Source organism: Pleurodeles waltl, chromosome 9 (genome assembly GCF_031143425.1).
Source record: "Pleurodeles waltl isolate 20211129_DDA chromosome 9, aPleWal1.hap1.20221129, whole genome shotgun sequence".
NCBI classification, from domain to species: domain Eukaryota; kingdom Metazoa; phylum Chordata; class Amphibia; order Caudata; family Salamandridae; genus Pleurodeles; species Pleurodeles waltl.
In genome coordinates, this window is record NC_090448.1 from 997,367,831 (window position 1) to 997,385,059 (window position 17,229).

At 43.4% G+C, this 17,229-nt stretch overlaps 1 protein-coding gene across 6 annotated transcripts in view; it reads left to right on the forward strand.

Moving 5' to 3' along the window:
- Positions 1 to 17,229, forward strand: part of STYX (serine/threonine/tyrosine interacting protein) — a 363,082-nt gene that overhangs the window by 248,440 nt on the left and 97,413 nt on the right. For all 6 annotated transcript variants that reach the window (XM_069208552.1, XM_069208551.1, XM_069208555.1 and 3 more), the window contains 3 exons: positions 1,034 to 1,070; positions 5,565 to 5,604; positions 5,687 to 5,737. In XM_069208552.1, coding sequence (XP_069064653.1) covers positions 1,034 to 1,070; positions 5,565 to 5,604; positions 5,687 to 5,737 — 128 coding nt within the window. The remainder of the gene's footprint in view (positions 1 to 1,033; positions 1,071 to 5,564; positions 5,605 to 5,686; positions 5,738 to 17,229) is intronic.

The window sequence follows — 17,229 nt, forward strand, 5'->3', positions numbered from 1 at the left end:
CGATTGCTGGTGCTCTGTGCCTGAGGGTGCAGAATCTTCAGTTGTAAACTTACATAAGTGCATAATGGTGGTGTCATTTGTACAGCTCTGCACCCCAATTTCCAAGGGGGGGGGACAAGGATGCTACAGATGGCCCCACCTATCTGTGCATGGGCGCAGCTACTAAAAAGTTTCCAAATTCAGCCTGGGGCCTAAGAGAAATTATGAGTTGATGAATTAAAATATCAACCAGAAAGAGCATTATCTATGTTAGTAACTTGTTCTTTAACTTGTTCTTCATTTAGTCACAGGTACTCGTAAAATCTCTCTTGGGGTTCCTTCTCCCTTTCTAATAATTTTCCCTTGGATGACCTGCATACTTGGCTTGGTACCTTCCAGGGTCAACTCAGAAAAGACCTTGTTTAACATGAAATTTCTAAACTGTGTGAATAAGCTTCTCCGCCCACTCTTTGCCTCTTGAACCCTCTCTCAGTTGACATTAGGCTGCATCAAGCCCTCATTAACTTCCCCCGGGCCCCAAACCCAATATATGTAAGCGTACGTATCCCCCTATATTATGCTCCAATTAGTAGCATCTGAGATATTGTCTTCAGTTTCTCCGTATTTAATGGTGTTTTATTTCATTGTTATTTTACTTAGCTTTTTATTTTCACATCTTCTTTAGAGGCTCGTCTTAGTCCTCTAATTGGACCTCTCTTATTTTAAGTGTCACTTTTTTTTTTATTGTAGGTACATTATGTTTTTACATTTCCTTGTTATCCTTCACATTTAGTTGCATGCCCTACCTAAATCTTTTCAATATCATTTGTAGATTTTGTAATAACCAAAAGCAATCAGTCGTAAACACAAAATTAACATTACAGATTGAAAACCTGTAGAAAATTAAAAATGGACCTCCTAAGTTTAAAATATCCATACTCTCTATCTTAAGTTGGATAGTATAGCGCTCAAAATAAGGGAGTCTCACTTGTATGTAAAATTTACCTTTTGTAAATGTGCTTTAAACAACATTTTGTACGTTTTCCTCCTACAGACAAAAGAATTTGTTGATGGAAGTTTACAAACTGGAGGTAATTTTTAAATTATCTATTTAACATTTAATTAGATTATGGTAATCATTGATATGTTGACATTTATATCCTATTTTAATTGGCTGCAGCACAATGTTATGGTACATGATGAACAGTGGCTAGTGATAGCCCTCATCAGCTACCATTCACTGTTGAGTGACTTTGATGCAGTGGTTCTTCCTACTAGTTTGTGACTGCGGTATTCAAGAGCCAGATTGATTGGAACACCACGAGTCTTTCTTTTGCTGCACTAGTTATAATCCTCACCCATTGTTATTTTTCGTATTTTGTTGAAATATTTGGTATTTAAAAACAGAAAAGAAAAATAGATATCAAATAGCATTCATCTCCGTTGCTATGAGCAATTCAGAATATCTTTTCTGCTTAGCTGTACTGAGAAAAAAAAGGCAAACACTACACATGCAAAAAAACAATTAGGACAGGAGGCGTGGTGTATCAATTACCCAAAAGTGCCTACTCTAGAGAGGTGCTTAAATTTAATCGGTGAATGGGTATCGGGGGAAAGTGGGACTATGTTGGGCTTCTCTCTGTTGGGCTTCTCTCTGTTGGGCTTCTCTCTGTTGGGCTTCTCTCTGTTGGGCTTCTCTCTGTTGCAGATATGAAGGAAATGAATAACCTTCATCCAACTAAAACAAAAATGATGGAAAGACTGGTATTGTTGCAAAATCAACAAATATTAATATGCAACCATTTTCTTTGCTTACTACACTTTGATCCACATTTTCATCTGGTATTTTTCCATTGTTTATTCCCCTTGATGATTGTGCCTTTAATGGTTGCCTTTGACCTAAGTGTGACATTTCAGTAATGTCTCCATGTTTTCCCATTCTCTTGTCTGAATGTCTTACCGGCTGTTTCTGAACTCCTGGCAACTGTACACATAAAACAGCACAACATTAATAGAGCCCATGCATAAAGTTGGAATATACAAACCTTACTTAATCTTTATTTGTCAACAGAATCAAGTAGTGCGTCCAGTGGTGGGATTTGCCATACAATACATGTATTTACAAGTTGTTTTTAAGTCCTGATGAAGGCACGGGTTCACTTAATTCACCAGAAGCAGTGCTTAAGCTTGTTAGTACCATCACATGAGATTTAACAGTTGGAGTGACTTTTAACTGTATGACAGATGCTAAATTCTTAACTAAACCTGTGCCCTTTACGTTTGGGCATATTTCTTTATCCATCACACCTTTTCCCTATGTTTGTACACCTCTCTAAGCACCCAGCTGTAGTCTGTGAGACATCTAAAAATAAACGCTATGAGTAAGCCTAGTAAAGGTAATACATACACACAAGTACTATAAGGTAATCATAATTGTGCAACTGAAATATGTATCTTTCTGCATCCTGTGGAGTCATTTTAACAGTTCCCTTTTAACCTCCTCCTCTGTAATTCTGTGATTGATTGATTTTTCTTTTTTTTTTTTTTCGCTTCTCATTGAGTGAGTTGTTTTGTGTATGCATCCAGGATCCTTGGAGGAGTACTTCAGGCTGGTGTAGCTGTTGGACTGTAGTAGCTTCATAGGAAGCCACTTTTAGAATTTTATATTACCAAATCTTTTTGTCTTACTTTTGTACTTTTAGGAAGATATCAGTGTGGTGTAGTACCTTGCAATAGACTTAAACCACATTTTATTCATAAGGCATCAGTAGTAATAATATCAAGGGAAACTTAATCAGTATAGCTGATGAAATGCCTCAAAATAAACTGCTGTAGAAGTGATTGCCTTCCAGTTTCCAGAATACCAAAATATGCTAAAGACTTCCCACGTTCTGCATGAATTATCCCTAAATTGTAAGGTTTATGTAGTCTAGAAATAGCAGCTTACCACTTTCAGAAAATAGACATTTCACTCTGAAGTACCTAACAGGATATTGACAATTATCAAATTGTTGTCCACCCAGTATCTCCGTTCTTTTTTCTAATCTAAAATTAATAACAGTTTGATAATTCATATAAATGAACAACCCTTTGAAAAGTCTGATGTTAAACCCAGTGACTTTTAACAATCTTAACTATATGGAACAACCTTTCTTGAACATCATATGCTAAGCTCAGTGGCTATTTTTGACCACAGCACCACCGGAAAAAACATATTAACCAGATCAGCATTTTAATCAAAAACATGAACTAGGGCAAAACACATGATCATAAAACACAACATAAAATCCCCCTAGAAAAAACAAATAGCCTATGTAGCTAACCCTACATTGTCACAATATATATTGAAATCCAATTACCTCATACAGAGTATGTCCAAGAATCTCATTCGTCAATTGGGTTCAATTCTCAAAGACCCTGTATCTACATCATAAAGTACAAATGCCTTTATCCTATATGCACAAAAAGTTCCTCATCCTGGTTGAGTCCTCCCGGACATTTGTTGTTTAACATGACCATGTATTCGTATTCCATCCTCCCCACAGTGAGTTCCCGGTCTCCTCCTCTCATGGTTGGCGCCAACCTGTCAAAGCCAAAAAAAAGACATGCCATCAATCTCACTGTTGTGTACCCGTTGACGGTGTCTTGCTACTGGGTAGCTGGCATCATTGTTTTTAATTGCCCTCCAGTGTTCAAGAATTCTCTTTTTTTCTGGGGAGGTTGTACTACCCACGTACTGCAGTGCACATGGACAGATTACCACATACACCACAAAATCCAAATCCAAAATCCAAGTTGCAGTTAATTAACTTCCTGACACCTTCCTTCCTCCCTGTAGGTAGATTGAATGTTTTTTCGATTGTAACTGTACCAGCTTGGAGTTTGTGGTGTGTGTGTTAATCTGTCCATGAGGACTGCAGTATGTGGGTAATATGACCTTCCCAGTAAAAAAGAGAAAAAATTAAAGCAAAAACCTCCCACTACATCCAACCTCATGCTGCACATGGCCAAAGGCTGTGCGCAGTGTGGGTTTGGATGTATGCAGGAAGGTCGGCTGCCAGATCTGGCCATAGGCTCTGCCTTGCGGCCAACCCCTGCCACGCACGGCCAAGGGCTGTGCATAGTGCCCATTATAGTTACATATGCACGTGCCAAAAAAACATAGAAATTCACTGAAAAACACAAAGTTTACTGGGACAGTATAGTTAGGTTCTGAATTTTCTCACACACAACCATAGAAATTCAGCAGTTATAGTTATGGTTAACTCGTCCTCTAGGGTAACTATAACTTGCACCTTCGCCATGCACAGCTAATTACTCCACATATTTCATCATTAATGACACTTTCTATGGCATCATTGATTTTATTACTGCAACATTTACATTAAAACTATTGATGCGAAAACTGTGCATGGCATGGGTGTTAGTTATAGTTACCTTAGAGCACGAGTTATAGTTAGTTGAGTTAACGATAACTATATAACTGCTGAATTTCTATGGTTTTGTGCGAGTAAACTCAGAACCTAACTATAACATCCCTGTAACCTTTGTTTTTTCAGTAAACATGTGCATATACACATACACACACACATAAATATATATATATATATATTTGTGTGTGTGTATGTGTGTATGTGTATATGCACATGTTTGTGTGTGTGTGTGTACATATATATATAAATATATGTATATATATGTGTGTGTGTGTGTAGATTAACTGAAACAAATTAAAGTTTAAATAGAGTGATATGTGAGGAAGGTAGTTGCGTTAAAAAACCTTCACTAAAAAAGCACAACCATTTAAAAAAACACTGATATTCACCATTTATATGTAGCTGACATAAGTATAACTTGGGCCACTTTAGATTTTGTGTAATCAGTGATGTAATATGTAATATGTAAGGTCATATGCAGTGCATCTGAGTGGGGCAAGTTATATCTCCTTCTGGGATCCCCACACAGGGTCCTGGGTTAGGGTATCCGTACCCTATCCCCTTATATGTGTTTCTTTTTTTAAAAATTTATTATTATTATTATTTATTTTTTTAACAACTTTCAAGAAATGGGACCGAGTCCTGTGTCTTGTAATGGTGGTGATAACCTTTTCTTACATTTTGCTAAATGTTGCAGCTAGCCAATCTGATCACTTGCTCCTGCAGCACCACACGAGCATGCCGGTCGACAGGGTGGAAAAAAAGCACTTTGACCAATAATTTCACAGAAGTTATGCAGGATCAATTGTTATGTCTATACATTTTCTCAAAAACTACAGAACAGGTTTACACCACATCACAAACATATACTGTCTAGGTAAGGATCTACCTCTAACTCTGCAATCTTTGAGACTTAATGAAATAAATGGAAACTAATATATAAAATGTTACCTATGTACTGAGATAATAGTATGACATGCAGAAACATGAGCTACTTGTATGCAAACTTTATTATTTTCTTGGATACTGAAACTCTGTAGAATGTTAAAATATCGTGTGGTAAAATGTATTGAATTAGACAAGTTATCTGATACCTCTTTACTCACTGTGAATATATTAATACAAACATCTTCTAATTTTCTTCATCCACAGGAAAGGTTCTTGTCCATGGTAATGCAGGGATTTCCAGAAGGTAAGTGGGCGTGATTGATTTTGTTTTGCTTTTGATTTGTTTTAGTTTCTACCATAAGTTAAATTGTTTTTTCTTTTTTTAGTGCCGCCTTAGTCATAGCTTACATTATGGAAACATTTGGTGTAAAGTACAGGTAATATGAAAGTTGTATAAATATCTTTGCTTAGTTAAATTAATTTCCTTTCCTTTACTGCTGCCTTTTAAATTGCATCCGAATGGATCCTTTAATTTGCCACTTTACATATTGTGCGTTAGTATTTAAGATGAAACCAACTTCCTTTTACGATTAGATATTTGCAACCTAAAGGTGGTACAAGTTATGTGAGCCTCGATTTAGATTTTTGTCCAATAGGTATTTTTTTGACCTCAGCCAATATCCCTTGTACAGTTAAGTTTGGATTGTGGAGGTTTATGACTAAGCAAGGTCATCCTACAGGAGTGAGTGTTCAAAATAAATTGCTGCCTGTTTGCTGTGCCAGGCATGAACTGTGAGATCTGTGTTTGAATGAAACTTGTATAGGGCTGCAATTATGGTTCTTGTCAACAGTAGCATTGAACTGATTGAAAAGTATTTGATAGACGTATACATCTAAAGCCTTCATTGAGCAGCAAGATTGATGTAATGCATTTGCATGACTGATATATTGTAACTTGTTCTGGAGATGTAGGGCTCATGTCATAACTAAGGTGTTGATCCCAGTGGTTTAGTAGGGAGCATGAGGGGGATTTTGCCCTCCTTGCACTCATCTACATCAGGGTTTGGGAATATCCTTGGCCATTCAGGAGCTGGTCAGAAAAGTGATAGGCTAGCCCTAAATCACTGGGGATTACTAGTTTGTTGTCCCCACCCTTGCACTGTCATTTTTGTGAGGTGCATGGAATAAATACCTAGATGTTGATGCGAAACAGGTGGTGTCAGGACTGATCAGTAACATTATTGCATTTGAACCTATAGTGGATGTGTCAAACAATAGGACAGGGAGGAGTATTTCCTAGATTAGGTTTCTAAGAGAGGAGAGTTGCCCTCTGTATTATGAGTGGTTACCCTTTCTTACTAAATTTCTTGGTTTGAAGGCTCGTGGGCGTCTCAACTCCCATCTTTCCAAACAGTAATCAATGGATGTTTCCTTAGTGTTGTTTGTAGGGTCTGTTGAAGGTGCTTAGTCAATGTTTCATTGGATATGTGGTTACTTCCAAGGCACTCTAATGTAGAGTTATGCATCAGTTGTCTAGGGCTCGTTATAAGTGGGTCCCTTGTCCAGAAAGAAAATTACTCCCCGAACCCCATAGATCTATATGGGCCTTTATTGTGCCCCTAGGTTGTCGATGAGAGGGAGTGCATGCCAGTGTGAATGTTGATCTGCCTATCTGGTGTAAGCCCACAGCTGCTGTGGAGAACTCCATTGACATCTATTTTGAGTGATGAACCAAATAGGAGCTCGCTGCAAGGTAATATCAGATCACACCATAAGCTTTAAAATAAACAATACCTAGTGGTCTGAACAGTGAATATTGGATCTTGACTCATTTTTTTGGTTTCCTTAAGTGATTGGAGTCACTCTCAGTGTATGGCAAAGCTGAAGACGAGTTATCCATATTCTTTAGATACATCTGCAAAGCAGGCACCAGCACCATCATCCAGACATCCTTCCCACAGATACTTTACAAATAGAAACGTGCATCTCCAGAACCAAGAACAGCTTTATCCTCCTACTTGGCTTGGTAAAAGAATGGAAACTACTCACAGTTCCCATCTGTAAGTTAATCATTTAGCAGGAACTAGATGCATTGAGCGTGCTATATATCTACAGTAGCTCAGATCAGACTAAAAAAACCTATAGAACCAAGCAAAACATTAGCAGTATGTCAAATATTAAAGCATTTGATAAACTGAAGCTTTGCACAAACATACACCTCAGACATTTTAACTTGCATGTAGGTGGAAACCAGATTTCTACTGCCATAAAAGTACGGCAACAGGATGGTCAGTCTTAGTTCATAAAATGCCTATTAAATATGAGAATTTTGAGATTGTCCGTTAAATGTCTGAGATTGATGACAAGATACAGATTTAACCATTAGGAGGTATTTTTAATAGCAAATTGCAGCCGAAGAGGAAGGTTAAACATCCCAATATAGATTGGCTTGCTCTCTTACATAATTTTGTGTAGGCTGACGGAACAGGACAAATACCACCCAGCCCCCATAAATATCAAAAACTTTGAGGTACATGATGCAAGATACACCAACAGATAAACCAGCCTTGACCGGGGACCTAGAGAATGTCCTAGAATAGATGGAGGGAAGCGAAAGTGAATAACCATAAAGAACGAGAAGTGAATCGCTGATAAGAACAAACTGGGAAAAGGGACAAACCTGCCAGGTAGCACTCAAGTCATAGAAGGAAGACCGTGGTATGATTGAAACAATCCAATAACCTCAGAGCAACCAAAAGTATATTAATCAGTATAGATCGTCCATATGATGAAAAAGGGTTCTTTATTTGTAGTCTTCATATTCTTCAGACACTCCACACAGAACATGTAACCAACATGTGTATCGTCGCGGTTGCAAGGTAACCAACAACTTTATCAGGACAATCACAATGTATCACCGTAATAGTGTCAAGAATTTAATGTCAAATATGCAAGTCTAATCCCAGAAAGGAAATTATTAATCCATGTCTTTCAATGGGAGTGTCAGATTTCTCCTGTTTGGTATAAATTTTGCAATCTTGGAACTTTTATTGTGCTAAGTTTGACATAAATGAGGGTTCTTCAACAACCTCAAGCGTATGACCGACGTGAAGGTGATTGGAACAGTGTTACTTATAACTATATCAATGAAAGCTGTACATAGCGTTCAATCCCTGTGGCAAAATGCATTTACAATGTATAGAATGTCTGAAAATGTAACACAAAAAAAAAATGTTTAAAAACAATTGTAATAATTGATAACAGCTAAAGCTCTTTTAGTTTTAATGTCACTTTTTTTAAATGAAAAAGTGAGCAGCAAAGCAGCACAGCTTTGATGCTAAATGCTTTGCTATCTCTTTAGGCCACAGCAGACCTGTTTTGTTGGGCACTGTTTTATGTTGAGGGGTAGTCCATATTTGTGAAATTAGAATCTTTGAACACAGGCTCTTCCAAGTGAAGCTGGGTTCCTTGCCATGGTTGTTGCTGAAATCAAGTCTGATTTGATAGCTTTTAGTGTGGGCCACTCTTCCCACCATTTCTTTACAACAGGGTTTCTGTGTTTCTTTCAACAAAATCACTGTGCCTTTTCTGTTTGCATTTATGGAGAGAAAAGATATCATAAAAAGATCCACATGCCCTCTGTTTTCTTTCTTTTTTTCTGAAACTGCACCTGTGAGACATGTCTCTTGAGCCTGGGAGAGTCAGTGGTTGTTGGGCCTTATCTGTAGTAGGTACTCTCGTTTACTACTGATGTCCCAGGCTATCCAGATTACTCCCTTTTAACACTTGACTCACCAAGGTTTGGTATATTGAACAGGGAAGACTTACTTCTAATTGCTGATTCCTCACCTGTTGAATATCCAAGCTGACATGCTGAATACCGGAACTTTTCACACAGTTCTCCTATGCCATTGCCAGTGGGAGGGGGACGGCTTAGTCCCTGACTCCATGTCGATACAGCAAAAGGTTATTATGACCTTACTGGAGCCACATAGTGCCATGCCCAATGCCTCTATCCTTTTTTCCTGCTGGTCTGAACTATTGACTTCAAGACCCTGCAGTCCCCACATTCTGTGTCCACAATGATTGATATCCACTCCCACATTTCCATTAGACTGAAGGTACTGCTTTTAGGGAGGATCATTTTAAGGGCACTAGGAACCCAAAGGACCCAAGGAAGCACTCGATCTGGACTTTCTCTCCCAAGATTAAACTCAGTTGAACAGATCAAACATTTGTTTGTTCTACTGGCTTGATCCAATACTTTAGATTGACTTTGATTCATTTTTGCAGTCTTTTTGTTAAATAGTTTAGCAGCATCCATACTAAACTAGAGGTGAGATCACAATATGTTGATCTTTTCTCTGTCTAACTAAAGCCCAAAATATGTGGGCAAACTTTTTTGGATGCTGATTTGTGGAATTACAAAATAAAATCGAAGGAGGATGAGTATTAGGGATTACAGTTTGAGTTACTTTTTCTACATCTAGAACTGGAATAATATTTTGTCCATGCACAAGTCTGATGTCCAACTGATATGTGTCCCATCTACAACTCATTTGGTTACACAAAGGAGACATTGCACTCCTGATAAAGGGCACTAACTCAAAGTAGTCATAGAGATACATTTTAAGGAAATTTTCCCAAAAGTGGCATCCACCTCAGCCCCTTCCTGCAAGGTTTGGGGCTGATCCTTCAAGAGGGGGCCAAAAAAATGGATGGGTCCCTAAACACGTTTTCCCTACTCAATTTTCATAAGGAAAATTAAACAGTGATGCCGCAAAAACTGCCAAACAGAATTTGGAGAAAGTTAGAACTTGTCCCAGAAATCATGCTTTGTGTGACTTGGTGTAAATGCATTCAGCAGTTTTTGAGAAAGTAAGCCACACAAACTTTGTATAGTTCATGAAGTGGAATATTTGCAGAGCCGACAGATCTCAAGATGAGACTAGATTGGCTGCCACCACATTGACAATCATGTGGGAGCAGCCATCTTAGGACCAAGCCAGAGTCCTGTTAAAACTATAAAAAAGGAAAAAAAGAGTAATGAGGTGTCAGGGTTGGGATACCCTGCCCTCGTAGACTTTGTAGAGGGGTCCCCGGGGCCAAAAATGTGCTTGTTTTTTTTTGTTTGTTTTAATTTTTTTAGTTTGCCACATATTCTCAGTGGATCCGCAAGCCCATCTCAAAAAAATGTTTTAAAGAAAAAAGTGTGGGGTGGGCCAGTTGCCTAGGGACGGGACATTTGCATATTTTGGGAATAGGGCGTGCCTCCCCCTTCCTGAGTCACTAGAAGGCCCTGGGGACTTCATTCCCTGGGGCTGAGCTTCAACTAAAGGGGAGAAGGGGCACACAACCCTCCTTCCTGAGTCTCCGTGAGGCCCTGGTGACCCCATCTCCAGGGCACTATTTAACTACAGGAAAGGGGGCACATGGACCCTCTCTTCAAGCCTTCAAAGGCGTAAGGACCTCACCCCCTGGGACCGAACCTGGCTCTTGTAGGTTGGACATGTGCCAACCTCCCCTTTTTAACCAGAAAAAGGACCCGGGTTCCTAAAGGTTTGAGAAAGAGGGTTGTGCATCCCCTTGCTAAAAGAAAACAGCCTCAGGGCAGAGGGTCCCCGGGACAGGAACCACTCATTTATTATTAACTGCTCCAAGGAAGGAGCGTACCGTAATGCCCTGGGGCATTTTATTATACCATATATCTGCTAGAGATTTCGAGCTGACAATTCCGTACCTTTGAATTTCCCCTGGCGCTATACTGGATCCATAAACTTTGATTGAGCAATACCCCTCCATGCATCGTCAGGTGACTCATTCAGTTTCATGTGTCATCGTTGGTGCTGGATGTGACCTCGCCGTCACCTTTATAGGCGGCAGCAAGGCGCACAGCCGTCAGTTCTTTTCTTTCCACGCCAGTTAGTGCAAACCCTGAAAGAGCTACCCACCTGCCACTTTTTGAAAGGCCTTTTTTCGACATTTTTTTCAAAGTTTTTTTTCTTCTTGTTTGTGTGTCGAGAATGTCATCCAGGAAGGTAGGGGTGAAACTGTGTGGGGCCGGTCACCGCACCATGTTGGTCAGGGATTCTCACCTCATCTGCCTCTGGTGTCTCAAGTGCGACCACAATGCAAAGTCATGCTCGGACTGCTGTGTCATGGCACCGAAAGCTATGAGGTAACGTTCCCTAAAGCTGCTTGTGACACAGCAGTTGATGACACCAGCACACACAACAACTTGGATATCTCGGTCTCGGTCGAGAAGGAGGTCGTGGGACCGCTCCAGGAGCCCCAAGTCCTCTTCGTCACACTTGAGGTCCACAGGACACTCGGGGAAAAGTCACAAAGAGAAGAAGTCCAAGCAGACTTCGAGTTCACCTCATCCATCGGCTGATGCGACGAGTGGGGAACATCAGCATCCCCAGCACGGTTCTGCTGAGCCGTTGCCCAGTCATACTCTACGCCTCCCCCGGTTTCCAGGAGCTGGAGCGACATTCGCTCAAATAATGGATTTTTACAAGGCCATGCCCCGCGTATTCAAGTGGGCTGACCCCTCTGGTGTGCCTTAGGGCCCTGCGGAGTCGAAGGTTGCCCCATCAGGTTCCACACTGTCTGCTTTGGCCTCAGCTCCGACGGGTCTAGTGGGTCCGACTCCAGATCCAGACCGGTGCTGGCCGTACCCAGGGCAACCTTCTCTGGCACCGGTCCCATGCCAATGCTTTCGGAGTCCACGGGAGCCACCAGCCCCATTCTAATTCCTGATGAGCCGGAGCGGCCAATGGTGCCGGTTAGTGCCAGATCATTGCCAGAGTTTTATTCTTCGCAGCCAGGCATGGGAGAAGATTGGAACCCTTTAAAACGCCAGTTAGAAAGATCTTTGGACTGGCGTAGGAGAGGCCACTGGGCTGGACCCCTCTCCAGAAACTGGTTTGCTCTCTCCCCCCACACTGTGGCTATGGAGGGCTTGGAATCCAGGAGGCTGGACCATCTTCGGAAGATGTTTTTTCCACCAGCCTGACACTGAAGTCTGTGAACACCTCGTGCTTATTGGGTGGTTTCTCACACACCATTTGGGATATGGTTGCATAGGAGGCCGGGCCATACGCTCCCAAGCAGTAAAGGATGTGAGGGATGCAGCGAAGTTCACCATTTGGTGTGGCATGGATACGACTGGTTCGCTGGGCCGAGCAGTTGTCAACGGCGGCCTTACAGCGCCATGCCTGGCTGAGAACATCTGTTCTTTCGGGGGATGTCTAGGCAAACCTTGTAGACATGCGATGGGACTCACTTGTTTGGCGAGAAGGCAGACTTGACGCTTGGCTATGGTCAAGTCCTTGGACCTCTCAGCGACCCCTCGTCTACCATCTGTATTTTGTGGATATTGAAGGGGCGTAGCACCACTCCAGCCCTAGCCAGCCACCGTCCTGCACAACCATTCCTGGCGATGTGAGGATGTGGGCATGGTACCTTCAGACCTAGAGGGTCTGGAAGCCAGAAGTCATCTGCCATGCAGCCCCTGGACAACTGCAGCCTCAAAGCCCTCCTAGTTTGGTTCTGCAGGGCCATGCTTGCCCAGTTGGAGCGAGAATTCAACATCATCACCTTCACTGGCAGTCTGTTACATCAGATGCGTGGGTACTGCCGATCATTCTGAAGGGCTATGACCTGCCTTTCCAATTCTTTCCTTCCCCCATACTGCCAACATTTGAATGGCTGGCAGAGGATCATTTGTCTCTGCTCCGATAGGAACTTACGGCTCTCTTGGCCAAGGGAGTCTTAGAAAGGGTCCCGATATCAGACGTAGCCAGTGGTTGTTCTTTCTGCTACTTTCCGATACACAACAAGAACAAGAGTCTTCGCCCTATTCTAGATCTACGGACTGTAAATCTCATCCTCAAGAAGAAGCTCATGGTGGCTCAGGTCTTGTCTGCCCTAGACGGCTGGTTGGTAGCGCTGTACTTATAGGATGTGTATTTTCATACTCCCATCCTGCCAGCCCACAGGCATTACCTGTGGTTCAAGGTTGACCACGAACACTTTCAGTTTACCATGCTGCCATTTGGCCTAACTAGTGCCCCTCTGGTGTTTACCAAAGTAATAACAGTGGTCGCAGCTCATCTACGCGAGTCAGTGGTTTCAACCTTCCCCTACCTGGACGACTGGCTGTTAAAGGTGAGCTCGCCCCAGGCAGTTGTCTCCCACCTCCAGACTACAGCGAACCATCTGCATTCACTGGGGTTCACTATAAACGACCAAAGTCACACCTGACTCCCTCTCAGATGATCTCTTTCATAGGAGCTGTTCTGGACATGGTGCAGTTTTGGGCTTATCCTCCCGAGCAGCGATTCTAAGATATTCAGGCTATGATATCGATGTTTCGTCCTCTTTCCTGGGTTTCGGTAAGACTAACTCAGGCTGCTGGGGGCCTCGAGGCCTCCTGCATCCGGCTGGTAAATCATGCTAGATGGCATATGTGGGCTCTGCAGTGGGACTTGAAGGCTTCAGTGGGCGTAGCTTCAGGGAGATCTCTCCAACATGGTCCAGATCTCAGAGGAAACTGCAAAAGACCTGCAGTGGTGGATTATGAATTGCAATTGGGTCAGAGGCAGACTCCTCTCCCTTCCCCAACCAGACATCACAGTAGTGACAGATGCATCTCTTCTGGGATGGAGCAGTCATCTGGGAGAATTGAGGCTCTACATCAAGCTGTTGGAGCTTTGAGGGTGATCTGGCTAACATTGAAGAGCTTTCTTCCCTCTATCAAGGAGAAGTTAGTGCTGGTGTTCATGGACAACTCTGCCACCTTGTGGTACTGCAAAAAGCAGGGCGGGGTGGGGTCGTGTCCCCTCAGGAAGCTCTTCACCTCTGGACATGGCTGGTACAGCAGGGCATAACCCTGGTGGTTCAACACCTGGCAGGTTCTCTGAATGCCAGGGCGTACAAACTCAGCTGTCGATGCCTAGTGGATCACAAGTGGCATCTCCATCCAGAGGTGGTGCTGGGTCTCTTTCAGCAGTGGGGAGAGCCTTGGTTAAATCTGTTCATCTTTGAAGAGACGGTGCAATGTCATCAGTTTTGCACGTTGGCATTCCCAAGACGGCAATCGCTCTGCTACACTTTTTGCTGCGATTGGTGCTCAGGCCACCTTGTACACCTTTCCGCCCATATCACTCCTGCCTAGAGTTTTCAAGAAGATCAAGAACAACTGGGCCCAAGTAATCCTTATGTGCTTTGAAATGGGCATGGAGACTATGGTATTCTGAAGTTGAGCATCCAACCTTTGATCAGGCTGCCCCTTTGGGAGGATCTTCTATTGCAGCAGTAGGGGAGGGTTCTTCATCTGAACCTTTCAACTCTGTTCCTTTATGTGTGGAGATTGAGCGGCAACAGTTGACATCCTTTGGGCCCCCTCCCCCTCTTCCCCACCCAGTCAGCCGTTCCTAAAAAAAAATGGCATACGCCCGCCATTGGCAAAGATTTGTAAAATATTGTGCAGAGAAGTCTTGATCCTGTTTCTGCTTCTCTCTCTGATGTTCTTTTTTCATTCGATCTCTTGCTCTGCAGTGCTCTGCTATGGGCACTCTTAAGGACCATCTGTCTGCTTTTCTGTGGCTGCCTGACCAACCCACTTTATTTAAGTCACCTATTGTAAATAGGTTTCTCAAAGGACTTGTACATATGCTTCCACCTTCGCACTTCATTGTGCCTCAGAGGGACCTGAACCTGGTTTCCTCCTATACCCTTTATCATGTCTCATTGGTATCTTAATTTAGTTCTTGCATACCTCATGCAACCTTCAAGCCACTGCACGGTTGTCCCGTCTGACTGCTTACCTTCAAGACAGCCTTAATGGCGATAACATCTGCCTGGAGGGTGAGTGAGCGGCAGGCCTTGCCATCCAAGCCTCCATATCTCACAGTATTTCCTGACAAGGTGGTGCTTCGCCCCTGTGCCTCTTTCCTCCCAAAGGTGGTGTCTCCATTTCATTTGGGACAAACTTTCACTCTGCCCACCTTCTTTGCTCCCACCATCCTTCTAAGGAAGAGGAGCAACTCCACCGACTGGACCCAAAAAGAGCGTTGTCGCTCTATAATGACTGCACAAAAGAGTTCCTGGTGGATGAACAACTCTTTGTGGGATATGTGGCAGCATAAAGTGGTCAGTCAGTACAGAAATGAACCATTTTGCCCTGGGCCATTCTCTGTATAAAGATCTGCTACGCCTTGGCTTAGAAGCGCCTCCTAAGCGCTTACGAGCCCATTACGCCAGGGAAAAAACTGACAGTGGCGTTAGCTGGTGGAGTCCCAGTCCTGGACATCTGGGAGGCAACAACGCAGGCGTTGCTGCACATGTTTGCCAAACACTACTGCCCGGACAGTCCGGTCCACAGGGATGGGCATTTCACCTGTTCGGTCATTCAGGACTTTCTAGTTTAAAAGATTTGGCCAGAGCCCACTTCAGGAGGATGTGGCTTGGGTATCCATTTAAAGGTAAGGAATCTGCAACTTGAAGTCTCTATCAGATGAACAAGTTACTTCCCTTTGGTAACACGTTTTCCGATCGATACAACTACCTGTGGATTCCTCACCTTATGAATTCTCCCAATGTGCCAGCATTCAGTGGAAATTTCCTTCCTAGCTCTTCACATCGACGAGGACGTCACAATTGCACGGCTCTGCACGCGACTCCGTCTGACGTTATTGTGGCAATAAGAAGTCCTCGCCGGCGTGCTGACGTCAGTTGCCTTTTTTCGCGCCTTCGACGCTAGCGTTTTTTCCTTTCTCAAACAGTTACTGTTTCAAAGGAGTTCTTGTTGTCTAGTTACAATGTCTCCACCGAAGAAATCAGGTTTTAAGCCTTGTCATGTGTGGGGGTTGCATGTGGGTCACTGATCCTCATGCAGTCCCTTGTGGTGCTTAAGCTCAGACCACGACGTGGAGGGGTGCGTGTCCTGCCAGCGGATGAACTCGAAGGCCTTGAAAGAGAGAGGCTATGCTCTTCTTGGCAAAAGCCAAGAAGGAGCATGAGGGTCATCGAAGATTTAAGGCAAGGGACTCTTCCTCACATAAGTCCTCGATCTCATAAGCAGCAGCGCCGGCACAATTCTCAATACCGTTCTTCCAGAGATCGGTCTCTGTCCCCTCCGAGATGGCACCTTATGGCGTGGGAAGTCAGTCCAATGATCATTCCTGAGCCTCAGAGTCCACAGGCTTCTCCTGCGCCGTCGTTGATTGAGATCTTCGAGTCTCCGGCGAGTCCTCCGGTTCACTTTTCACCTGTGTTATCTCAGGAGCCAGTGGCACAAACTTCGGATTCGGCCCAAGTGCCTCAAGATGAGCAGAGGTTTCCTGCCTTCCCCACTCCAGGAGCTGATCCAGCGGCGTTCCTTAATGCTATGTTCAACATTTTCAACAGGGCTATGGCCCCTGCTGGTGCACTGGGTGGTCCCATGAGTCCATTAGCTTTCTCTCTGGGTTCGTTTGCGCCTGTACAAACAGGCCCAGTTTTGTACCCTTCTGTCCAGCTGAAGGTGTTGGTTCGGCACCGATGACGTCACCCCAGATGATGTTGCCGATGGAGGCGATGACGGCGCCGGATGGATCCCGATCGGGACGCAGTATATCTCCGCCAGAGCATCCATCTGCTTTGAAACCGACATCGTCAACGTCTGCTAATTCTCTGTCAACGCCACGGTTGGAGGCCAGACTGAGGTCAAGGAGGGGGGCCTTGAGGCTCTTGGAGGAGCAGGAGTATCAGCGACAGCTGTTGGAGGAAGGGGAGATTCCTGAGCCTATGGGGGAATTTCAAGGTCTGGACTCTGCAAGTGGCCTAGATACATCCCCTGAGTGGGATCTTTCATTCCCGGGCGAATTCACAGAGGAGGCAGCATCTTATATCAGTGTTCTAAGGAAGGCTGTTCAATTCTTGG